The following is a 27815-nucleotide window of genomic DNA, read 5'->3' as shown; positions in this document are numbered from 1 at the left end:
GGGGGGGGGGAGGGGGGGAGAGAGAGGCAGGCAGTTCAGAATAAATAAACTTTTCCTGCCTGAATACTGCATGGTGTTCTCTTCATGGGCTACCTAATTAAACCCACCTATTTAATTTACCTTACACATATTAAGCATCACTTTCAAAGAGCAATGGCAAGCATGGGCACTAGAATCAAACACATCTGGTTTTGAACCTTGCTTCTATCAGATAATTCATCCTTATAAGCTTTGCTTGTTGTTACATTGTTTATTTATTTATTTAGCTATATGGTAGAAATAATGGTAATCCCTTTATAAACCAGTAAGAATTTTACAAGATGATCTAAGTAAGTTCAGCAAGCACTGAGAAAATGATGGCCATAAGCTTGCTTTGTTCTGGATCATATAGTAAACTGTAATCTGTAGGGGGCATTTGTGAAACACATCCTTCATCAGAACCACCTACAATGATGACTGCATAGTGGATTTTAAGGCAGACATCAACAACTTTTATTGTAGATCTTAATTTTTAAACAAACGGCCTGAGTAAATCCATAAATCTTTTCTTCTCTTATTTTTCTTTTTTTCTCTAATTTTCCTTCCTTCCTTCCTTCCTTCCTTCCTTTCTATCTTCCTTCCTTCCTTTTCTTCCTTCCCTCCTCCTTCCTTCCCTTTCTCCCTTCCTCCCTCCTTCCCTACCTCCCTTCCTCCCCTTCCTTTCTTCCTTCCTTCCTTCCTTCCTTCCTTCCTTCCTTCCTTCCTTCCTTCCTTCCTTCCTTCCTTCTCTTCCCCTCTCTTTCTCTCTTTCTCTCTTTCTCCCTTCCTCCCCCCCCCACACCTTTCCTTCTCTCTGTAGTACTGGGTCTTGAATTCAGGCCTTTTACTCTTGCTTGTTTCCTCCCACAGTGAAAGCTTGTGTTCTATCACTTGAGCCACACCTCCACTTTCAATCTTTTCTAGTTTATTGGAGATAAGAGCCTCTTAGATTTGTTTGCTTGGGTTGGCTGGAATCTCAATCCTCAGGACTCAATCACCCGATTAACTAGGATTACACTGAGAGTCACCACCAGCACCCAGCTCTAAGGGTACATTTTTACAATGACAAAAACATAAGACCATAAACAAAACTTTGTTGATCAGATTAGCTTACTCTTGTTAGCAACCACAGATAAGGAAGTTCTGGGACTGGTTGTAATTATAGCATCCTGTGGAATGCAAGAAATAATCCAATCTTCCCCTGCCACACGCAACACAGTCTGTAGTTGGTCAGGTCCCATATAAAATGTAATTTTGTTTGCAAATAACCTACGGCATCATCTCGCACACTTTGAATCATCCCTTGATTACTTGTAGCACCTAATATGAAAGGAATGCTACATAAAATGTTGTTATGCTGTATTGCTGGTAGAATGATGGTTACAATATCTGTATATGTTCTGTACATACGCAGTCATTAGAGCTAACTATATTTTGGATCTATGGTGGTTGGTTGAATCTGAAGATGAAAAACCTGCAGATACAGATAGATAACTGTGTGCAGATTTCTAAGCCACATTTCAGATGTAGCTCAGATTTTAAAAAGAGGTGACTCAATTCACATCCCAAACTCACATTAGATTACCTTATTCCTTGGAGAAGTAATTTTAATTCTATGAGTCCTGTTTTTTCCTTCTCCGTTAAGGTCCATAACAATAGTACCATATTGTAAAGCTTATTTAGGGAAGTAAACTATTTTGAACAGTGATAAACACTACAGGTGACACTATAGGTGGCTATTAAAATTTCCAGCATATATTGTGACCTCACGTTGACAATTTTAAAACACTATTACACAGTATTACGTGAGGCTCTGAAAGATCATGATGCCCAAGCCAGGTTCAAGATCAATGAAATCAGAAATATAGGTGAGCAGGATCCAAGCTTCTGTGACTTTTTATTCTCTCAGGTAATTCCAGGGGGCAGCCAAGGCTGAAATCCACTGTACTCTATCATTTAAAAGCTCTCTGGGTGATCCTGTTCATCAATAGGAGAAGTATACTGGTAAATGCCTAAGGGTTAATCTTCATTGAAAAAAGAAAAAAAAATTAAGAGCTCAGCCTCTGACCAAGCAGGCCTGCTGAGCACAGAACTATTATAAAAGTACCGAATGTCAAGAAAAGCAACTAAAAGTGAAGCTGTGATAGAAATAGAAATAATAGGTGCCAGGTTTGCAATCACTCAGGGCCAGACTCCAGACTCAAATTTTCTACTTTTTAGTAAGTTACTTAAATTTTCTCTAAGCCTCAATTTTCTCATTTGCCAAATGTAGATATTTACCACCATTTAGAATTATTACAGGGTAAAATAAGTTAAGAGATGTAAAGATCTCAGCATACAATGACCTTATGTTCCTTATGTAATATTTTCAACCTCCTGTAGGAAACTAAAATTAAAATTTAATGATCATAATAATACTAGGAACTTTCAGAGGTGATGAGGTCATGAGGCTCTACTCTTGTGGTTGGACCCATGCCAGTATTGAGGAAATGGTTTGGGTATCCCCAGAATGTCTTCATTATAAAAGTGAGCTCTTTCTATCTCTTTTTCCCTCCCCCCTCACTCCCTGCTCTCTGATGCAACACACACACACACACACACACACACACACACGTGCTTGTTCTGCTGTGTTATCATGTAGCACAGAGCTCTTTGTCAGATGTTAGCACCATGCAATTGTACTTCTCAGCCTTTACAAGTGTGAGACATAAATTTCTTTTCTTTATATATTTGCCAGTCTGTAGCTTTCTGTCATAGCAGCAAAAAGCAAAACAAAACAGGAAATCCTACTAACAGAAAATCAATACCTTAAAATTGAGGCTGTTGCCATGACACATATTTGAAAATGTAAACAAAGCTTTGGAACTTGGTAATTTGCAGAGAGAGGAAGGAAGAGTTTCTTTAATGTTAGCAAAAATCTGTATTGATGCAAACAATGGGTAATTCTGGTGAAAGAGCAGACAGCGAGGGAAAGTTTGGAATTTCTCAGAGATGATTGATATGGTCCTTATAAATATATTGATAGAAATACAGGTCTTAAAGGACAATCCAATGAAATGTTAATGAAGAAATAAGGGATTCCAAACTGGAGCGAAGACCACCCTTATTTTCCAGTTGTCAAAAAGTGAATGGAATAATTCCCAAATCCTAGGGCTTAGTGCCAGAACTTAACTGCAATGAATTAAGAAATGTAGCAGAAAAACTAGACAGCACACACGTAGGTTACTTCATGACTGCTTTTGTCCACATATATGAGCTATGATAGCAAGTAAGTGATTGAAATGTAGGATTTATCACTCATGGCAAAGCAGAATAACAAGATTTTTAGTAAATTTGAAATTTGTCCACCACCATCAGAACAACAACTGGGAGAGAATACAGCGGATAGGGTGGTAATCATCAAATTAACGGGGAAAAATTATGGAAGGAATTTATTTTCAGAGATCTCCAAGGTTATTGCTCTTGTCATAGGTTCGGAGATCTAGGAGACCCAGGACATCCTCCACTGACTGGCTGACCTCTGCTGTCACATTCTAGCTCAGCGGAACTCAGCTACTCTAGCTGCCACTCCAGTGGGTCCATACGTGCCACTTCATGTGCTACTGTGGGGAATCCAGGTGACAGGCCTGGGCGACATCCATGAATTATTAGGACTGCACACAAGCAGAATACAAGAGCTGTGGGGTCATAGCTTCTACCAATTAGACTTCTAAGGATGTTACAGATAGTTGGATGCCTAGGCAGAGACTTCCACGGCCTGGAGAAGACCTATGGTATAAGTAATTTAATTAAATTAGTTGTTTTGTTTTGGTGTGTGTGTGTGTGTGTGTGTGTGTGTGTGTTGGTTTTGTTTTTCGTTTTTGGTTTTCTTTGGTAGCACCATGGTTTAAACTCAGGGCTTTGGGCTTGTTAGGCAAGTACTATACCACATTAGCCACCCTTCTTGTTTTTGACTTATTTTTAAGATAGAATTTCATGTTTTGAGCCAGCTGGCCTTAGACCATCATCTCTTACCTTCATTGTAGAATGGGATGGTATTAACATCGACCACTTTCATCCACAGGCTTTTAGCAATCATTCTGAGATGCTTAGAAGAATCACATTCAGCATCCTTTTAAACATACTGCATTGAGTAATAATACAGCACAAATGGTCCAGGAAAGCTGAGATGAAAAATCTTAAAAGATCATTTTGTTCAATTTTTCCTTTGGAGATCTGTGAACCAACAATTACAGAATTACTCTGAGCATATTTTTTTAAAGGGATCTACGCTTTAGGAGCCTGCATCTCAGGAAGCTCTCCCGCGTGATTCTTTTGCACATTTGTGTAGTAAAACCATTATCCTGTAGCAGAAGTTCTTAGCCCTACACATTAGAAGCACTCAGAAACTTTCAAATCATCCATACTGACCAGATCAGGGTTTCAACCTCAGTTCCACTTTAGCCTCATACCCATCTTCTACCACATGCAATCACATTAGAATCCTTGGGTATGACTCACCCAGGCATCTGTGATTATTTTTTTTTAAGTTTCAAAGTAATTCTAATAAGTAACCAAGGTTGAGAACCTCTTGCATGTACTCTAGGTTACTATGTTTAGGGGTGGGGCTTAAGAATTAATAGCTTTGTCAGTGCATAGTGTAGGGTAGGGATGATTTAATATTAAAATTGGTGTCCTTTTCAATTTTTGTGAACTCAGTCCCTTGTCTGTAGTACCTCTCAGCATGTAAGATCAACTTGTTACTCTCTCCCACAGGAGACCCAAGTAAGTTTACCAATGCAAATGGTGATCTGGTGGTCTAGACTCGTGAAAATGTATGGATCTCTGAAGACACAGACCTCTAAAATTTGCCTTTCTGAGTCAGTCTCATGAATTAATTAACCATTCATTCATCAAATGTGCTCTAAACACTTTTCATGTGTCAGGTACTGAACAACCAACTGTGGATAGAATGGTAAAGCATGGTTCCTGATAACTTAATAAATACACATTTGCAGGAATGAAGGAAGGAACAAGTGAGTAAAACAGTTATGCCAGAGAGAAATAATTATTACAATAGATGAGTAAAAAAATGGGAATAAAGACCTGATAGTGATTAAATCTGTGTAGAACAATTAATGAAAAGATGACTAGAGAAATGTACAGTCTAAAAACACCATATATGATGTGTTTTTTAAAATCTATCTCTTGCTACTCCATACCTGGCTTTAACTGTAGCCAAACTGAATTCCACTCCGTGTTTTTGAATGAGACACACTCTTTTACAGAACCTTCTATCTCCACGTATTCACTTTACCTGAGACATTCTCGTTTTCTTCAATTTCACATCTTACCTAGAAATATGCTTAGCTTCTGCTTCCACCAAGAGGTCTTCTCTGGCCTCCTGCATGATGCTACTTGCCTTTGTTCTAAGTCCACGTTCCATCTGCAATGCACAGCATTGTGCAAAGCACAATCCTGCACACCCATGAAAGACAGAGAAAGGGCAGTGTCTTCTGTCAGTGTCTCCCTCCTATGCCAGGAACAGAGATGAGTCCATTACATTCCAGATAAAAGGGACAACTCTATATCACACTGAAGAGGTCTGGAATTCTGTGACCTATGCTAGGACCAACAACAAATTGCATTTGCAAAGCAGAGCATGGGCAAAGGGAGGTGCCAAGTGATGAGGGAAAGCATGACCTTCTAAAGGCCTTTGAAGCAATTTTAATTGGTGGGAACTTTATCCTATAATGAAGGAGTGAGATGTCAGTGAGGTTTAATGAATAAGAGGATAATAATTAGATTGGTGGTTCAGGAAGACTATGCTAGAAGCAATGTGGAGGATGGATTGAAAAAGGAAAGGAGATCCGTCAGGACATATTCCAGCACTACAAGTGAGGAATGATATAGGCTTCCCTGAAATAATAAATTGAAGGAGCTCCCTTCAAAAGGTGTTTTTTAGTTCCCCCCCCCAAAATGTACAGCGCTTGCTGACTAACTGCGTGTGGGGGTGAGTGTGAAAGATGATGTCGTGGTCTAGCTTGGAAGGCAGGCTGCTTCGGGATACTATTAATGGAAAGATAGAATATAGGGAGAGCAGAGCTGGTTTCAGAGGGGAAAATAAATGAGCTCAGTTTTAAACATATTGAGAGTTCTTTGTACCTGTGGGGCATTTGGGTAGAGTATTTTATGCAGTTGGAAATGCACAAGGTCTCAGCTTGGTACCTTATTGATTTTAGATGTGACTAGTGCTGTCCAATTGACTATGTTGTCTTCCAGTTTATGTACTAGAAGACAAATCTTGGGAGTTTGACAGAGCCATATTGATTTCTTGATTTATTCTACTTTAGACTACAATTGGCAATCAAAATAACGACATCAGGGAGAGATTCTATAAAGTCACTTTCCGGTCATTTTCTTTAGTTAGACACATACACCTATACTAAGACCATACAAATTCTGAAGTGTTCCTATTTTATTTGGTGGCATTGCTGTTCTGTTTTCTGTTTTACCTTGTTTTGTTTGTTTGTTTCTGTTGTTTTTTTTTGTTTTGCTTTTTATTGAATCTCCTGAATCCTAAAGCAAGTGTGTTATTCTTATTACACATAGAGTCAGTAAATTTGGAGCTCAAATTATTGAATAGACAGATGGAAGGATGTATAGTATAGCTAGGGTCTTAAGTTAACCATCAAAAATTGAAACTTCATATCCAACAAGATATATGTGTATGTGACTTTTCAGTAAAGTGTTTACTGAGGCAGCAGGGTAGAAGAGATTCCTGTATGTGTTTGTCTGATTGCCATTAGAGATTGAACCCGGAGCCTCATAAACACTAAGCAACTGCTCTACCTTATCAGCTCTATCCATATTTTGAAATGTATTTTTTTCATATTATTTTTCATAGTAATATGAAATAATTCTTAGACTTTCAATATTCACGACTATAGCCATGAATATACATGGCTATAGTCATATATGCCTCTTGCCATATTGATCTTTGATGTTAAATTCTCTTGTAAAAGAGAGGTCATCAGATTTTTGTTTTGTGGAGAAAACGTTGTGGGCTATACAAAAACTATACTAGAATGGATTCCAGTTGGATGGAGGAGAGTTTAAAAGGATGTGGAATAATGCAGTAGTTGTAAAATGGAGAGGATCTATTAATTTATCTCTTCATCAAATACATGTTCCTTGTATTACACCAGACTCTAGAGATGTAATGACAAACAAGCAAGTTAAATTCATACTTCAAAGAACATACAGACAGGTGAAGGAAGTGCACATCAATCAAATCATCATATTACTCAATGTGATATTGCAGCTGTGATAAATATCATATGGGAAAAGCAACATCAAACTGACAGAAAGTACCTCAGAGGTAAAATTGACAGAAATTATTTGGTTATTTGGGGATCAGAATAAATAATAGACATTTTTCTTCTCCTTTCTTGATTCAAACCAATTTTTTGGCAGAAATAATACCTATGAAATGCTGTCAAAAGTGTATCAAGTAAAAATATGCTGAACAGACTAAAGTGACCTTTTGCCAAAAAATGAAACCATTTGAAGCTATGATTTATATATTCTGATTTTGCAATTAATTTTCTATGTTTTATTTTCAGAGGGAATAATTAGTCAGTAGTTGGAAAAGATACCATTGACTATTGTAGAGATTGAGAATAAGCAAAAGCAAAAAGACCCTCAGCTGGAATAATGGTGTTTTGCTGATGTGACATAATTAAGCCTGTCTTTCCATTTTGATTTTTTTTTATTCATTCAGATGTTGCAAGAGCAATTGAATTACTGGAAAAGCTACAGGAATCTGGAGAAGTACCAGTACACAAGCTACAGTCCCTCAAAAAGGTGCTTCAGAGTGAGTTTTGTACAGCCATCCGAGAGGTAGGACACTAAGATTATGTTAATCATATCCAGCCATATGCTTTCTGAATAGAAAGCATGTCTTTTTGACACAGTGGAAGCAGTTGAGATTGGAACGTCATCTTAACTTTCTGTTTTTAGCTCCCTGGAGAGATGATACAATTATAATTTAGCCTGCTAAATTCTTAAATTAGAACCAGCTAGAATTTATACATTTCTATAGAAGCAAATGTTGGTCTTATGTTACCAAAGAAGAGGCTGCTTCAGCAGGGGACTCTTATATGCAGTCTTGGTACTTAGTAGTTATGTGAAACCAGCTGGAAATTTAGGTAGAAATGGTTACTAATGAGAGTGAAATTTTCTCAGAGGAAGGAACACTCAACCAAGTCTTCTACAGCTAAGTCTGAAATAGTAACCTTCTAGGGACAACAGTTATGTTTAGGCAAACATTACTGTCATGCTACAATGGAAGTCTCTGAATAGGCTGTCGTATTTTTACAGGAAATCTTTGCCATGATTTCCTGTCCAATGGCCTCCAAGAAAAATGAGAGTAAACAAGTGTTTTGAAGTGACTACTTTAACTATTAACTTGTGGTAGAATTGATCCCACTAATAAATTTAATTGATTTTAAGGCACGGTATAATCTATATCTATCTAGCTCTCTCTCTTCTCTTTCTCTTCTCTCTCTCTCTCTGCCTTCATTAAATAACTATAACTTGCCTATCAAGTACTAGATAATGATTCATTAATCAGAGGCTAGAGCCCATAAATCCAGCATATATACTTTTACAAATGTTCCCAGTGATGAAATACCTAAGGCAGAGATATAAACTGTAGATGTAAACTCCAGCAATATAACACAGCTAAACTTTAAACTTTACTGAGATTGGATTTATACTGAGCTTGTGTTCAATTTTTAGTAGACTACTCATTTAATTTTTATTAATACTGAAAATAAGTAAATAACCATAATTACTTCTCTTAAGTTTTAACCTACATATTGATTAGCGGCTGAAAGGAAATTACTCAGTGTACCAGTTTTCTTCCACTGACTTTCCCTCAGTGGGACAAGTATGTCTAGAAACCTTATGGACTTCCGCTCAGTGAAACTCAGTTAAACTCTTACCACTCTCAAGGCTGGAAAATGTCGGACCACTGGGCTGTCTGAGGCCCCCCAAGCCATCTACCACATGATGGGGCAGACACCTATGCTCTTTCTATGCTGTATATCAGCTGTCCATAGTCATCTATTGATAATTTTGCATGGCTCACAATTTGATGCTGTGAAGGTTCAAATGGCTCCTAGCAGAGAAAAGTCTGAAGGCTAAGTTTCCTATGTAGATTTTTCTTCTTTCAGAGTGTCATAGAGATTAAGTGACCAATATTTCCTTTCTTAGAGGTCATGTTACTTCTTCAGGGTATAGCATTTTGCAGTGCATAGAGCTTACTAGAGGATGCATCAAATGTTGACCTCTGCCTATTGTGTGTATTTTAGGATCATGGTCCATTCAAGGTTCCCACATTCATGGAACATGCATCCTAACTGAAGAAAATGCTGATTAAAAAAAACACACATACAATAGGCCATCAGAGAGTGAAGGAAATAAAAAGAGTTAGAGCAGGATTCAGGAGAGACTATTAAGTTAGGAAATTCAAAAAGATTATTAAATAATGACAAGTCACACAAGTACTAAAAGAAATCATAAATACAAAAGAACTCAAAGACAAGAATGATCTCAGGACATGGAAAGGACATCCTAAAAGCCAATGTGACTACCGTAAAATACACAAGTTAGGCTTCCAGGAGCTTGAGAACGGACCACATCAGGCCTTGAAGGCTGTATGAGGACATTGACCTTGATTCTAAATGAAACAGGAGACTTTTGGGGGTGTTCCCAGACCTGGTTTGTTTTCAGAAAAGGTTTCTCTAAACACTGGGAAAAGATAATTGTTTTCAGAGTAGAAACAAGGGAAGAAGTAACAAAAAGTGAGAGTTTAAATGATAGATGCTTAGACAAAGGTAAAAGCAGCACAAATAGAGGGAAGTTGCCAGTCTCCAGGTGTACTTTTGAGACCAAAGGCAACATTGTTGATGTATTGGATATATGGCAGAAGAGAGGTTTCAATTGTTTCTTAGGTTTGAGCTTGTAGATGAATAGTATCATAAGATTCCAGTCTTTGGAAGTGGTATAGGTTTGGAGAGAATCATTTAAGAGCCCTATTCTATACCTGGTAAATTGATTATTTTTTTTTTCAAATCCTAGTAGAGGTGTCGTGTAGATATTGAAGTCTAAATAACGGAGAGAAGTTAGGTTAGAGGTTGTTAATGTGGTATAGATACCTATTGAAATAAACACAGGCTGATCAAAGAACATGATTTACATGTGTAAAAATATCACAATGCCACTCATTATTGTGTATAACTAATACACATTAATAAAAATAATTTTCAAATGATATGCTAATAAAACGGAGACTAGGAGTTTAAAAAGGAAATAAATATGGGACTTTGTATAGGCATCATGTTTTACAAACCTTGCTTCTAAGGAAGTGAGTTTATGTGCTATTAAAAGTCCATGCACGTTTATAAACTCATCTGTAGGTAAACTAGAAATTTCAGAAGGAGGGCTGGGAAGGTGGCTCAGTGGTAGAGCGCTTGCCTTGCCTTTCATGCATGAGGCCCTGGGTTCAATTCTTCAGCACCACATAAGCAAAAAAGAAAAAAGCCGGAAGTGGTGCTGTGGCTCAAGTGGTAGAGTGCTAGCCTTGAGCTGAGGAGCTGAGGGACAGCACCCAGGCCCAGAGTTCAGACCCCAGACCAGAAAAAAAAAAAAAAAAAAAAAAAGAAGAAATTTCAGAAGGAAAAACAGGTGATACATTTTAGCATTCTTATAATTCCAGTGGTATGGAACTGCATGTGTGGAGCTATCTTTTATATTCTCACTGTGTTGATTTATACTTACTATGGGAAGTAATGGCAAAACGGGAGTGCATAAAACAATTTTGAATAGTATCGCTTCATCTCTCTTATGAAAATATATTCAATAAAATTTTAAAATATGGTATACATTGCCAGACAGGAAAATCAAAACTCAGTAAAAAAAAAAAAAGTGAATCTAGGAAATGAGACAGTGAATATCTGAAAATTAAATTGATTTGAGACAAGAGCATTTTCACTCCAGGTCTCTGTTATGCTGGCAAGAAACCACTGAAATTTTTGGCACTTCCTGAAAATAATGCTCACGTTTTGTCCAAATTGTCTGACTTTTTCAGAAATATCTTCTACTTAATAACTTATTCTCAGTTATACTTATCAGAGAAAATCTTTTTTTGAAAAGGAAAATGGATAAGACCACATCCCTACCAACCTTGTAATTCTCTTTTGTAGACATAATTATGGTTATTATATGTTGAGGCAATGTGATATTTTGCTTATATTTGGGTAAAGAAAAACACAACTGAACCAGCTCTTGGCATAAATGCATCACTTATGTGAGGAAAATAATTTGATAAAATTTGATAGTTTTTTTTTTGGGGGGGCTCTTCAGCTCAAGGCTAGCACTCTACCACTTGAGCCACAGTGCCACTTCCGGCTTTTTTCTTTTTGCTTATGTGGTGCTGAGGAATCAAACCCAGGTCCTCATGCATGAAAGGCAAGCGCTCTACCACTGAGCCACCTTCCCAGCCCAAAATTTGATAGGTTTTTAAAGAAAAGTAATCCTTAAAAGAAATCAGGTTTTCTTCATTTTAACCATTTTGTTCTGAGATTTGTATAACAATGACTGATAAAAGGTAGTTGAAGTGGAGTTGTGGCTCAGGTGGTAGAGTGCCAGCCTGGAGTGAAAAAACTAAGGGACAGTGCTTAGGCCTTCAGTTCAAACCTCAATACTGGCACACACACACACACACACACACACACACACACACACACACACACACACTCACCAAGGCAAAATGAGTTAGGGTGTAGCTCAAAGGTAGAAAAAGGCTAAAGTAAATACAACAAGGTAATAAGTGTAAGACTCTGAGTTCAACCCCCAGTACCAACAACAAAAATCTTTGATATTTCTAGAAGCAAACTTGTAAGCATAGATTTCCTTATTTGACAGGACCCACATTTATCCACCAAACTAACGAATTCTATGTTTAAACCAAAAATACAGAACAAATTGATATAGTCAGCAAGAAACAAACAAACAAACAAACAAACAAAAAACTCTGTCTTCTTTGGCCACCAGATATTGCATATCAGTATTTTCTAATGTGGTATAATCATAATTTAAAAATAAATAAATAGGAGCTGGGAAGGTCACTCAGTGATAGAGTGTTTGCCTTGCATGCATGAGGCCCTAGGTTCAATTCTTCAGCACCACATAAGTAGAAAAATCCAGAACTGGTTCTGTGGCTCAAGTAGTAGCATACAAGCCTTGTGCTGAATTGCTGAGGGACATCCATGCCCAGAGTTCCAGCTCCATGACTGACAAAAAAAATAATCATCTCCATGTAGACTAGCCATCAAGTTGTGTTTGTCAGAGGAATTAAAAAGAACTCCCTATTCTCCCTCTGATACAAACTATAGTTGTGTTTCTATATCAACCCCCTTTAAAACTAGATGTGTTTTTGTGCTTCAGTAAGTAACATGAGAGTGGGTGATTTGTACTCCATTTCCTACTGAAAGCCTGTATATGTGAGTCCATGTGTTTTCCTCTCTTTGATAGGTACCAAGTAATAGAACACATGATACATCATCAGCTTAGGTTTCAGAGGGAGAAATTGGGAAATGATGCTTAAGCCAACACTTAATGAACATGAAGCCCAAGGAAGAAATAAACGTTATTACCTAAAGCTCTCAAGATTTTAACTTATCACACTACAGCATAAACTTGACTAGACCAGCTGAGAGTAAAGTGTAATTAGCTTGGATAAAGGTTGTAAGTAGGACTAATACTTTAACTGGTATTAAAAACAAAAGTAATGCTTAGGAATTTATATTTTTACCAAGTTCTGAGACATCTTTTCAAAATCATATGAAATTAGTGTGCATATGATGCTTCATAGATTTTAATTTTTTGATAGACTTAGGATATAGGTTTTGGGTTTTTTTTTTGTTTTTTGTTTTTTTGTTTTGGTCCGGTAGTGGGACCACTTCCGGCTTTTTTCTTCTTGCTTATGTGGTGCTGAGGAATCGAACCCAGGGCCTCGAGCATGCAAGGCAAGCGCTCTACCACTGAGCCACCTTCCCAGCCCAGGTTTTGTTTTTTCTATATTATATCTTACTTTCTCCCAGTCTTCTTTGTTTTTGTTAGTGAGGATAGAATGTGTTACTGATTCAGCATCAATCCCTAGCTCCTGTAAATCCTATACCACTTTTTATAAATGAATTTTTGTATCTTTAACTTAAACGATATAGTGAAACTAGTATAAAATGAGGAGTTGATCCATCTAATATCTAAGTGTTGTTCATCTTTAGTGAGATTTTCCTTTTTCTTTGTATGTTAACTTAAAAATATTTTCTATTATTTAAGTAATTGTACAAAGAAATTGTTATTCAACAAAGCAGTTTATGAATACATCACCCCTTTAAAAATTCTCACCCATCCCTCTCAACCTGCCCCTTTTTTCTCAATTTTGTCAGATATACATTGAAGTTTTGATGTCATTCTCACCCATTTCTTCTCTTTGATTGTTTGCCCTTTCCCCTTGACACTATCCCTTCCCCTTCAAGTATCAGTTTCCTGATGTTCATTTTGTTGAACTTCAAGAAGTTGAGCATCTAAGTAGCTACCCTGTTTTAGTTTTCCCCTAAATCTACCTTGAGTTAATACATTTATGTATGAACATGTGCATACCACCCAAGGCATTTACTGTATATCTATAAACTAATTCTAGTTTTCACATATGAGAGAAAACATAGAACCTTGATGTCTCTGGGACTGACTTTGCTTAAAATGATGCTATCGAGGTTTTTCTATTTCTTTGCAAATGATGCAATATCATTCTTTCTAATGGAGATATAAAATTTCATTGTGTGTATATACCACCTTTTCTTGATCCATTTGTCCACTGAAAGGCATCTGGGCTGATTCCATAGTCTGGCAATGGTGAATAGTGCTGCAAAGAATGTGTTGTATGTTGTACTGGTGGCTTTATTGTATCCTGGCTTGTGATCTTTTGGATATATAACCAGGAGTGGAATTACTGGATGATAGTGCAGTTGTATCTTTAGATTTTGAGGAGCTTCCATACTGTTTTCCAAAGCTGTTGAACAAGTTTACATTCCTACTAGCACTATATTAGGGTTTGCTTTTGCCCACATCCTTGCCAGCATCTGTTATTGCTTGTATTCTTGATAATGGCCTTTCTAATTGGAGTGAGGTGGAATCTCAGTGTTGTTTTGATTTGCATTTCCTTTATGGCTATTTCTTTATGCTGAATGCTGCTTCATGTGTCTGTTGGCTGTTTTTACTTTTTCTGAGAAGTCTCTACTTCAATCATTAGCTCATTTATTAATTGAGTTGTTGCTTCTTTGAAATTTTCTTCTCTAAGGGCTCTATAGATTGGGAATTTCAGTAGTACAATTTCCCACCAGGGACCTGTGGGGAAAGTCACCATGAGGTACTTTGTCAAATCAGCAAGAACAGTAAATCATTAAAGCAGTGTTGCAGTCAAATTGACCAAGGTTAGAATCTCTACTTGACTTCTTATTTTTAATTTCTCTGAAAGTTGTTATTTAGTTCAAAATAATGGGAATCCTACCAGTATGGCAGTGGCTTTGTTATCTAGAGATCTTGTATGCAAAGTCTCCTTACACAGTGTCTAACAGAGAACTACACAATCAATAGATGCTATTATTAATAAAGTAAAGCCACAAATCATCATTAGGTATAGTATTTTAGTAAATCAAGACATGAATAACAGGCAGAAAGAGCAATAATAGTCTGTAAGCTGTATCTAAGTAAACACACAAGACAAATAAACCTATATTACTTATTCTGCTATCAATTATTAAAACAAAATAAATGGAACAATTGAGTCCGAATTCTACAATTATTTGAGCATGAGAATTAACATTTTTATTTGAGAGTTTGCTCTTAGTGCTATTCTGAGTTTCTTAATTTACTGTGTGAAACAAAATCTAGAGGGCAAACTAATGCTTTGTGAGAGACCTAATGATTGATTGCACAACAAAGCCTTGAATAAATTTCCCTGAATAACCATATACTTAGACCACTAGTAACAAGAGGAGATGAAAATAGGGTAGTAGAAAAGAGAGGAGTGGAGGAAAGGAGAGTGGGAAGGAATAAAGAAAAGGAGAAGTGGGGGAAATGAAGGAAAGGCAGATAGAATTGAAGGAGGAATGTGAGGGAAAAGGATGCTGAATCATGAATTAATGCAGTGTACACAAAAAGGCAGAAATAGTATTTACAATGAATTCAGGCAAACTTGAATTCCCTTTCTTGCTTGGCCACTTAATTATGTAATCTACATATTACTAAAAATTAGGAACATATTTTATTTTCTTATATTAAGATGAAAAATAAGATATGATAACGTCGTAGGAAGATTAAAAGCAAAATGCAATAAAACATGAAATGTTTTAATATTGTGGCTAGCTAACATAGAAAAGAAATAAGGAACAATAGTAATCCTGGATAGTAATGACGAATTGCAGTTTGTTCTAAAAGGAATATTAATTAAGAAAATGGAACTTTTTGGGGTTTTTTTGTGGGTTGTAGGGCTTGAATCCTGGGCTTGGGCGCTGTCCCTGAACTCTTCAGCTCAAGGCAAGCACTCTACCCCTGAGCCATAGTGCCACTTCCAGTTTTCTAGTGGCTTATTGGAGATGAGTCTCACAGAGTTTCCTGCCTAGGCTGGCTTTGAACCATGGTCCTCAGATCTCAGCCTCCTGAGTAGCTAGGATTACAGGCGTGAGCCACCAGCTCCCAGCCAAGAAAAGAGTACTTTATGTTTTAATCATGAAACATGACAATTTTTCATCAAGAAACTCCACGTGTTAAGAAAGATGTTGACATACTGCAGTACTTTTAGAAGAATGTAACCAGTGTATAAGAGACTTGGATACCTTGTCAAATGAAGACAAAGCTTTAATAATCTTTAATGAAGAAAGAGAAAAGGCATGTATAGCATGAGATTTGTCACCCAGTATTTGATTGGATAAGGGAAGGAGAGGAACCATGTCAGACACTAGGTGAAAAAATGAAAGAATATAGAAAGTTAAGAGATAAGTAGAAATGTCTAGCAATGGATTCACTCAGATGCTACGTTCCAGACACTTTAGGATGGGGGGTTCTTTTATTTATAGCGCACCACTTGATGTTTGCTACATGCATTCATTTCATTCAGATCAATTTACATAGCATATCCATTGCCTCATATGCTTGACACTGATTAGTGCTGCAACTATGCCAAGACCCTATCTAGCAATCTTGAAAAACTTGTATCATTAACTACAGTCACAACAACACACCAAAATGTATTTCTGATGATCATAGTTCTGTGCCTTTTGATCACTCCCCCATGTTTTCCTTTTCCATTTCTCTCCTTTATTTCAACTTCTTTAAGATCAGCTTCTTTTCTCTTCCTTTTTTCCCCCTTTTTTGTTTTCCAATTTCACATATGAGGAAACTGCATAGTTTGTCTTTCTGTGTCCAGGTTTATCCAAATCACCCCTAAGGACATCTGTAGGGCTGCATGTTGTGGCATTTAGGCTCCGGTTTTCTAGTGGTTTATTGGAGATAAGAGTCTTATAGAGTTTCCCTGCCCGGGCTGGCTTTGAACCGTGATCCTCAGATCTCAGCCTCCTGAGTAGCTAGGATAACAGGTGTGAGCCACCAACACCTAGCTGTAGGGTGATTTTTATTCTTAGCTATTATGTATTGTAAAAACAAAAGTATAGATAACTATTTGACCTTCCAATTTAGTTGGAATATGACTGCTCAGAAGTCAAAATGCTGATTCATATACTTGTTCTATTTTAATATATTTTCATATTTTAACATTTTTACTAGCATATACTCATTGTACAGAGGTTTCATCATAATATATACATACATAGAAGGTGCCCTGTTGAAATTCACCTTTACACTTCCCCTCATCTTTCTTCCCTACCTTAAAACAATGTTAACAGGTTTCATCAGTCTATTTTCATATATATATGTATATATATTCATATATACAGTTATATATTGTTATAAATATAAAGTATAAAATATGTTTATTATAAATATAATTTATAAAGTTATATCTGTATATCTGTGTGTATGTACACCTTTGACCATATTAATCTTCTTTCACACCCTAGTTCACCTTCACCTTCTCCGATTGCTAGGACCCAAACTCAATGAGAAACCACTTTCCTTTCCTGTTATTAATTGTTAAGGACTAGACTACATACAAGAGAGAGCATGAGAGATTTGCCTTTCTCAATCTGGCTTATTTTGTTTAACAGGACCATCCACCAATTTTCAAACTAACTACATAATTTCATTTTCTTTATGACTGAATGATGCTCCATTGAATGCCTGCCACATTTTCTCGATCCATTCATTGACTGATACACACAAAAACTAATTTTGACTATTATAAATAGTAGTGCTATAAGTATGGGTATGTAGATATATCTCAACTATATGATTACTTACACTCCTTCATAGACACATCCAAGAGTGGTATAATTGTAACTTATTTTTATTTTTCTAAGAACTTATGTACTTTTTTCTAGAGTGGCTATAAAATGTTTATTTTCACCAACAGTGTGAAAAGGTTTCATTTTCTCGATACACTCATGAATACTTGTTAATTTTGGTGCTCTTAATAATGGCAATTCTAACTGGAATGTGATATCTCATTGTGGTTTCAATTTTTATTTTCACTGATGAATAGTGAAAATAAGCATTTTTCATTTTGGATAATTTCTTTTGAGAAATGCCTTTTACCTGTTTTTAATTGACTTGTCTAACTTTCTACTGTTAAATCCTTATGTGTCTTGTAACATTAGTTTCTATCACATGCATAGTATGAAAATGTTTTTGTTTATAGCAGAGACTTTAAACAAATGAAGCTCATAGGATTAGTGGTAGTGTGCTTGCCTAGCATGCATGAAGCCCTGAGTTCGAATCCTCAGTCCCACATAAATGGAAAAAAACACAAGTGGCACTGTGGCTCAGGTGCTAGAGTGCTAGCCTTGAGCACAGAGAAGCTCAGGAACAGTGCTCACGCCTGAGTTCAAGGACCAGGACTGGCAAAAAAAAAAAAAAAAAGAAAAAGAAAAAGAAGCAGCTCATACAGAGACTTCAATTGTTGATAAAGGAAGAGATAACATACAGATCCACAAACAATTTTATTTAGATTTACTCTTTCTTTTCTTTTTGCACAAAAAATTATAGCAAAATAAAAAAATATTTTATTATAGAGGTGATATACAAGGGGAGCTATTGTTATATAAGTCAGGTAAAGAGTACATTTCTTTTTGGACAATGTCACCCCTTCCTTGCTCAAACAAAATTTTTTTTAATCTATAAATTTTTTTTAAAAATTAAAATAGTATTTAAATTTAAATGTCTTGTTTACTTTTGCATGCTAGGGAGACCAGGTATACGTCACCACACCGTCTCTTCTGAAATGTTTTGGTATGTTTTTAATGTTTTGCCTTTGAGTAGCATGGGTTCCTTATATAAAATTATTACCCTCATATGAGGACATCTAGGATAGCATTGCTTTCAACAGAATAAGGGAAAATGTATCTCGCAGTATGTTTATGCATGACTTTCTGTTCACATTAAACATAGCTTAAGTTGGCAAATGTCAAAGCAAAGAAAGCTGATGACTTACATTTTCTTTGATTTTATTTGCATTGCTGAATGTAATAGGACACAAAAGGCAGACTGTTCCTTGGGTGAAAAATTTTCCTGCAAAAGAGTACATACAGTCAAGAAAGCTCATTTTTTTAAATCCTTAGAATAAATCCCACCCATATAGATTTTTTTTCCTTAGAGAAATATCAAGTCTTAGAAGGACGGAAATTTACCAAAACTTATATTTTCCCCACCATGAGAGTCTTGACATTTTCCGAGCCAAAGAAACCATAAATAACTAGAAAAAGCACTATCAAGTCAAGTTGTCTAAAAATGCTTGAACTGCTGGTGGGTTATTTAAGGCCAGAACAAAACTGAAAGCCAGGCCTCTGTGTGCTTGGTCTAACCTGCTCTTGAACTCTGACATTTTTCTAATATTTTGAGGCCAATTGTGGTGAAAATATGAGCTGTCGTTGCTCTTTTTTTTTTTTTTTTTTACAATTGGGTGAAAAGTGTCATTGTTTCAGGAAACTCTGAATTTTTTATCTGCCATATGAATGCTAATGTCTTATTATGCATGTGAGTGATGCCTCACAGATACCCTAAAGGCCAAATTCTTCCAACAGTGAAAAGTTTTTTAATCAAGCAAAATTCCTAATGAAAGAAAAATTTGGTACAGGGTGCACATATGGAATCTGCATATATGAAGCTCACGGGGTGTGCAAAACCTCTTATTTTAGGACTTTGATGGCACAAATAAGTATCTGGATCTAAGTTAGAGCTTGATTAGTCTGAAGAAGCCAGAGGCACTTACTACTTTAATCATCAGCATGCATTAGCATCAAAGATAGCCAGTTTAAAAAAAAAAAAATAAGCCTAGCCTGGCCTGCTCACCTAAAAGTGTTCTCCTAATTTCACAGCCAAATCCTCAACTCCATACTTTAAAAAGTTGTTGAATTTTTTTTGAAATATAGAAAATTGTGTTCCTCTTACTTTCTAAAATGTCTTGCTTTCCAATAGGAAAAGTTAACGTAGTTGACTTAAGTTGTGTCAGAAATTTCACTTTGCTTATTTTTTAAAAGAAAGGAAATCTGAAGTATAGAGCAATTTGCAAGGGATTAATACTTGTAGCAAGACTTTTTTCTTTGTAGATGTTGGGCCTAAAGAATGAAATCTAACAATTCCAGATCATCTGGTCTGCTAGAGTGCTCTGAAAACACCTGCCATAGGAAGGAAGAAAAGTTAACGTATTAACAGTGCAAACTGTAACACTTCCTAGGCTGAATAAAGAGACTAATTAAAAGCTTACAAAAAAACCCAAAAAACAAAAACAAGAAAAAGCAAACTCTTGTGAGTCACCCAGGGAGAAGATCTACAAATACCATCTATAAATATGGCAAACTTTTTTTTTTTGGATTAGTTCTATGTAACAATTTTTTGCCAGGATCTGATTAGGAATGAAATGTCATGGACTGATCAATCACTTCTTATAGCTCAAATGTCTTAATTTTATCATATAGTGGCAATATGTGAATTTTAAAGCTGCCGCATCCAAACCACAGCAGCACACTTCAGTAGACTTTTTTTGAGATAACTCCATGGTTTTCAGATTCTCAAATGCATCTATGAGATCTTCTTTAGTTCCTCATCTTTAAAATGAAAACTGATTCCTGATAAGAATTGTGATTTTAGTTGAGAAAAGACTGTACCACTAGTTAATCTTTTACCTAAGATCATTCCAGGGTCTAGCTGGAGGGAACAGGTTAAATGTGAGACTATATGAGGATAGGAAAACAGACTCTATTGGAATTCAGCTGCCTAAGACATTTGAATCATCACCAGGAAACTGGTATCTTACTATTGCATTTGCATTTGTTTGATCACTAAATTGTTTAATATCCCTACTTGTAGTTATCAGCCATATGTTCCTTTTTTTGGAGAGCATACATTCATGTGTTTTCCTACTCGCTTGTTTTTTCACAGACATGATACAATTGCATGAAACAATGATTAAATGGGGTTTTCAACTTCAACATGTCACTTTGTAGTAGCCAGAACAGGATCTGTGTTGCAGGAGCCATTTGTAATTGCAGTAATGGGTCATTGATCTCAAAAGAGATCTAAACAGATGCTTACAAATAGTCTACAATAACTCTGAAGGCTGTTAGCGTCACTGTTGTGTAAATATTCAGCCCAAGTCTTTATTTTCTATTACAAATTATAAAATAAACAACACATATTTCCAGAAGCTTGTAATTACATGTACTCACACAGTAGTTCAAAATTATAGAGTCTTTAGAGACACTGCTAAGATAAAGTGAACATTCTGTCTTCTCTTGAGATTACAGGACTAGAGATCAGAACTTCTATTTTTGGCATTATGGACTATAACTGTTGCCCCCCCCGCTCCCCCTCCCTGCCCGTCAGGGAACAAGTCATTTAACCTTTTCCTCCTTAAGTATTGCCAACATACATGGAAACAAGTCTATTCATGTAATTTCACTGTTAAATTATACCGCTAAAATCAGCTATTACCTCAAACACTGTTTTTGCATATGAAAATGAAATGAAATTAGCCTTATGTATTGTTCAAATATATGCAAAACAATTCTCTTTTGTCCCCTCTTCCTTCTTTCTTCTCTTCCTTTCAGGAAAATACATAAGATTTAAAGCTGAAAACTGATACTTTGTCCTCATCATTACCAGGCCTTGCTTCTGAAGTAGCCTGATTGCATATGTATTTTCCTAAAAGGTGTTTATTTCTTCAAAATACTGTAACATATATTATACCGGTGAACTATCTTAATGATTTTTCAACTTAAAATTTTACTACTAAGATTTGTTGTTGTTAATTTGTTTTGGTTACTGTGTGGTATTCCTTTGCAAGACTTATTTCAGTAATTCATTCTCCCTCAAGTGGGCCTTCAAGTTGTTTCTCAACTTTCACTATTAGGATTGGTATTAAATATGACATATCTGAGTCTTTCGTTAAGTATCTGAAACTTCTTCTGAGTCTACATGCAGATGTAGGATTTCTGGGTCATAAGATACAGGAGTGTATGATATTTTAAAGAGAATCTAAATTTTCAAAGTTGATTGTGCCAGCATAGATACCAAATGAGTATCTGTCTTATTTCCAATATATAATACCTGAGACATCTGAATCTTTAGCAATTGACTGCACAAAAGTGGTATCTCATTTTCGTCAGTATTTGCATTTATTTGGAAATTTAAATCGCTGAATATCCATTCTTATAATTATTGGCTTATTCAGTCACTTTTTTCATGTTAGTATTGTTCTTCTATATTCAAGATGTCCTTGAGTATCTTTTGTAGTGTTGTTTAGTGGTGATAAGTTGTCTTAGTTTTTGTTTATCAAGGAATGTTTATATTTGCCCTCCAATTATGAATGAAAGCTTGGCTAGATAGAACATTCTGGGTTGACAGTTGTTTGCTTTCAGTGTTTTATTTTAAGCACATCATTCCAAACCCTCTTTGGCTTTTAAAGTTTCTGCTGAAAAAACTCTGCTGTTACTTGGATAGACTTTTTTCCCCATGTAAGTAATAGACTTTTTCTCAAGAGCATCCTTAAATACCTTTCTCCATTTTCTGTGCTTAATGTTTCGATAATCATATGTCATGGGTATCTAGTTTTCTGATCTGGTCTGTTGGGAGTTCTAAAAGCTTCTTGCATAGGCTTCTCTTTTTCAAGATTTGCAAAGTTTTCTGCTATTATTCTATTAAGTATTTTCAGAGAAATAGATCTGGGAAAATGTGATAATAAGTGAAGTAAGTCAGGTGAAGAGAGACGAAGGATGCATGTTTTTGTGGAAAGTAGTTCTAAATTATAAATATATACTTAAACATATAAAGAGACATATGCATATAACCTCAAACATACTGATATAAGTATGGTATATGCAGGGGAGGATTCCAATGGTGTAACTCTATCAGGAAACTACAATTTGTTGTGTCAGGTAGGGAGTAGAATCAAGGTGAGGGGGTAGACTCCTCATATTCCCAGAATATATTAGGAATGCATAATCCCATTAACTATTCATTGAGTGATAGTCTAGTAAATTCAATATTTACTACCTCCCTTTTGCAAAAAAAAGCATGATTTTTAGATTTTTATGATTTTTAGATTTATGTGATTCTCTACCTTTAATATAAAAACAGAGCAACATTTAAGTGATTAAAAAAACTGGAGATCAGAGAAAAGGGAAGAAACAAATGGAGACAGAATGGGTAGGATATTACAATCATAATAATGACCTCAGAAAATTGAAGGGATGTGTGTATTTGGGGCAAATGGGAGAGAAATATGAAAGGGATGACATTGATCAAGATACATTGTCCTCAGAAACTGACATGTTGAATTGAAACCCCTCTATACAACTGGTTAAAGATAGTAAAAAATAATTTCATAAATAACAATGTATTTATTTTCCCATGAACATCATGTGTGGATTTTTCTATTTGTATTTTCATATTTTTTATTGTCAAGGTGATACACAGAGGGGTTACAGCTAGATAAGTAAGGTAATAAGTACATTTCTTGTCAAACTTGTTACTCCCTTCCTCATGTGTTTTAAACTATATTTTTATCAAAAACTTTGTACTGATGGTAGATTTAATGAAAATGCTTTTGTTGCAGTTTGATCATAAGTGTTCTCAGTGGTTCATGGGTTAAACACTTGTTCCCCAGATAATGGCATTATTGGGAGCTAGTAGGATAGTCAGAAGTAGGGTTGGATAGAAGGAATGTCACTGATGTTGTGTTCTAGAATGGGATATTGGGGGATCCAACTTTTCCGTTTCCTTTCTGCCTCTCTGCTGACAGAACTTCAACAGCATTGTCTACCACGTGCTACTTGCCATAATATTCTGTCTAACCATAAGCTAAAACAATGACTCCATGCAAGCGTGGACTGAAACCATGGAAGCTATTAGCCAAAATAAGTCTTTCTTCCTTTTGATTTGATTATATCAAATACTCTGTCACTAAAACAGAAAGTTGTCTTAACACAACCTTGCTTTGTGGCTTGTCTTCAAGGTGCTTTTCAGGAATAAAATTCTTATTGTTTACTTTTTAAATAGCTCATGATTTTTAGGAATATCATTTAAGAAATATGCCTCTATCATAATACTCAATAGGCGTTTATCTATATTTTCTACCGAGGCAATTTTTAAAAAATATTTCTACATCTATATTTTGTGTATAATAGGAGGCACACAGATCCCAGTTTGCCTTTCCAAAGCATAACTTTGCTCTCCTTTACAGAATAATGTATAATTACTGTTAAGCTACTGTGTACCTATACATCATAAACTCCACACATGAATGCTTCTGGGTTCTCTGATTCATTAGTTGGCTTATTTATCCCTTTATCAAAACTATTTAACTTATTTTGAAGAACTATGAGTATGAGGGAAAAGATAACATGTAGTTTTCATTCTAGCTAGTTGTAATACTAGATTTTATTTTAATAGAAAATCTTTCTCAGTGTGTATGTATATATATGCAGCTCTGTGTGTGAGCGAGAGTGTGTGTGTGTGTGTGTGTGTGTGTGTGTGTGTGTGTATCTGTGTCTGTGTGTCTGTGTTTGTGTATGGGCAGTAAAAGTAAGTAATTTATGGATCAATGGACAATGATGAGTTTGTGCCATGAAGAAAAGATTGTGATGCTCTTTTGGACCTGAGGTTTAATGGGAACAGAAGAGAGGGGAAAAGGGCAAACACAGACTCTAGTATTCTTAAAAAGGAGAACAGTTTCAAATGTATGATTTTGGAGTTTCTTTCTTTCTTTCATCAGGGTAAAATAAGGTTCTAAGTTAGAGACAGCTATGTTGTTAGACTAAGGATAGAAAATGTCTATTAATTATAACAGGAAGTTAGCATCTAACATGGGGTCTGCCAGAAAATGAGCATTCCATATTTGTTAGATGTTCTTTGGTATGATACATTTTCATCAATATGCAAACATATATTTGAATTTCATTTACTGTTTTTGAGGTTTCTGAGTGGATTCTGAGTTCATACAAATCCCATGGAAAACATACTAACAACGTCTAGCTCAAAAAGAGATCTTTAAGTGGCTTTTACCTTCAGAAAATAATTAGAATCAAAATGTTCAATTCTTTTGTATTTCAGTTTTTTTGTATTTGAATATATGTGTGTATATAGTGCAAATAGATATTTCACAAATGCATAATACATAGATTTTCATATAGTGAATATATGAAAATTGTATTTGATGTAAAATTAATGCATACAGGTTAAAAGGAACTCTAAAATTACCTGAGAACTTGTTATTCTTACCTGTTATGAAATAAATGACCTTCTTTCAGACACTGATAAAAATAATGGACCTTCCCATGGTTTCCTTTATATGCAATATCTAGTATATGTATGAGTCAAGCGGAAAAGGTCAGATAATGTGATGTCAGGAAAATGAACCCTTAGATATGTATTTTAATGTTTTTTTCTTTCAGGCATGTGTTTTGAACGCATTTATAAGATTATCTCTTTGTTGCTTTGTATGTCCCTCCCCCACAGTATAACCCCTGCTTTCACTATATTTGATGTCAGTATAACTTGTGGAGGAGATGGGGAAAAACCAGTTGTTTAAGGATACAGGTGGACCTGTTGCAACAATGAGAAGTACAAGTTGTCATGTCCAAAAAGGAGAAGGATTGGGGTTGGGGGGGAGGGGGAGGCTGGGAAGGGATGTGAAGGGTAAACAAAGGAGGAGGATGCAATGCTTGGTAAGAAATGTACGCATTATCCTGCCCATACAATTGTAACCCCTCTGTACAGTATGTTCACAAATAAAATAAAATTAAAAAAAAATAATGGACCTTTTCCCCAGAAATTTGTTGCATACAAATATTTGGATTAAAAAAATAAGGAATCTCATAAATCTGAAACAGATTCATTTGCTAACTTGATATCCTATACCTGTTTAATAGGATAAATTATAGTAAACAAATACCAAACCAAAGTGTACTGAGTCTTAGTTCACATATACTAGCCATCGACAACAACAATAACAGAATATTGTGATATGTAGGGATAGTTAAACATATTATTCACTACTTGTTAAAAAGTGAGTTATAATAACTGAAAAATAGCATTATGATTCCCACTTTCATAACTCTCATTTTTATCAGGGTTCCATTAATAGCTACAATGATTATTTTAAGTTTTCACCTTCTTATTCTTTCTTTGCTTCAGTTAACAAAGGATCCTTGGGGCTATTATGAAGAAAACAAATCTGCATAGAGATAATTTGGGAACATTAACTAGCAATGCAGCAAAATTAACAAATCTTACCTCGCAGGGATCCTTGATCAAAAAGATATTCTGTTAATTTTTCTTTACAACCAGATGTTCAGCAGTTATTGTTCACTCCTTGTTTCAGAAAGTGAATTATAATTGACTTCTCTTACGATTTCTTTGGCTCTCATGCATTTCCTTCACTTATGGGAAGATAATTAGCTCTGTGTTCAGAACAGAGCTTAACCAATTACCACTGAATATTGAGAAAACAGGGTCTGCTAAGTATTGACTAAAACAGACTTTCACAAACAAGCTAAAAAACATATCCAAGCCAAGAGCCAGTGGCTCATGCTTGTAATCCTAGCTTTTCAGGAAGCTGAGGTCTGAGGATCGCAGCTCAAAGTCAGCCTCAGCAGGAAAGTCCTTGAGACTCTTATCTCCAATAAACCGCTCAGAAAACTGGAAGTGGTGCTTGGCTCAAATGGGAGAGTGTTCGCTTTCAGCTGAAGAGCTGACAGCATCCAGGCCAAGAGTTCAAAACCCATGACTGACTCCCCACCTCAAAAAAGTATCCAAATAATATAAAAAATTTTCATCATTTATATTTCAGTAAAAATTAAATTAAATGAACAAGACTAAGAGAAATTTGAAGGTCTTAGAAAATGATGAGTATACCACAGTAGCGCAATAGAACTTTTTAATAATAAATATTTTAAATGTTTGAAGATAGTCTCATGAGAGGACAGTTGCAATTATGAGAGCGATTCAAATCACATTGTTGACATTTCATGCAAAACACCTTGTCAAGCATCCATAATTATTCAAACAATAGTTAAGAGGAAAAGATTCATTTAGAATGTTCATTTGCCTTAATTAATTTTGGCACCATATTAACAGTTGAGGGAGGCATATTTCAAGATCTCCATGACTCTATAAAACTATAAATTATAGAATCAGTGAATCATACTTAATATTAAACAGTCTATCTTAGAAAAGATAAGCTTGAGTAACAAAATATTGACTTAATCATCATGATATGAGAATAAAAACAAATGAATTTGTCCCAATTAGGATTTTTCAGTTTCAGATTCAAAGGCAAAATCTGACACTTTTTGGTCATGTAACAATGTAAACAATTTTTTCCAACTTGAAATTCTTTTTTTGATTAATAATTTTTTTATTGTGAAAATACCATACAGAGGGGTTACAATTACATGAGCAAGGTAATGAATACACTTCTTATCAAGCATTGTTGCCTCCTCCTTTGTTTCCCCTTCCCATCCCTGCCCTCCCATCTAATTCTGTTTAGCTACAACCTAAAATAAAACCAACAAACTCAGAACATTAATTTACTCTTTGCACTAATTAGCTAAATAATCACAATTACCTAAGAATGAAAAAATACTTTAAGTACCAACTAATAGACTCATATTTTAGAAAATATTTCCATCTTATAAAAATACTTTTCTTCAATTTTCAATCATAGGGAAGTTCACATTTGCTTGTTTTATGATTCTAAAAAGTTTTATTACCTTTAAGAAGTTGTACAAAGTACTTGCCATTTATAAAAGCAGTTAATGAAACCATCTTAATGAATGTCATCCCTTTCAATACTCTCACTCATCCCTAACCTTCCCTTTTCTTAATTTTGTAGAATATACATTGAATTCTTGACTGTATTCTCCCCTTCTCTTTATTTGTTTACCTCTCTCCCCTTAACCCTAACTCACGCCTTTTGAGTACCTGTTTCCTGGTTTTTATTTTGTTGAATTTTGTCTTTCTAAGAAATTACACAATTTGAAATATCCCTTGAATCTACCATACTTCAGTTGATACACTTG

General features: G+C 35.5%; 1 protein-coding gene across 1 annotated transcript in view; it reads left to right on the top strand.

Annotated features, from left to right (window-relative positions):
* Positions 1–27815, top strand: part of Lin7a (lin-7 homolog A (C. elegans)) — a 130699-nt gene that overhangs the window by 38770 nt on the left and 64114 nt on the right. The window contains exon 2 of the mRNA XM_013020106.1: positions 7781–7899. Coding sequence (XP_012875560.1) covers positions 7781–7899 — 119 coding nt within the window. The remainder of the gene's footprint in view (positions 1–7780; positions 7900–27815) is intronic.

This window comes from Dipodomys ordii, unplaced genomic scaffold, assembly GCF_000151885.1.
Source record: "Dipodomys ordii isolate 6190 unplaced genomic scaffold, Dord_2.0 Scaffold3, whole genome shotgun sequence".
Taxonomy (NCBI): Eukaryota; Metazoa; Chordata; class Mammalia; order Rodentia; family Heteromyidae; genus Dipodomys; species Dipodomys ordii.
Note: the sequence above shows the minus strand (reverse complement) of the source record. Positions and strands in the feature narration are given on the sequence as shown.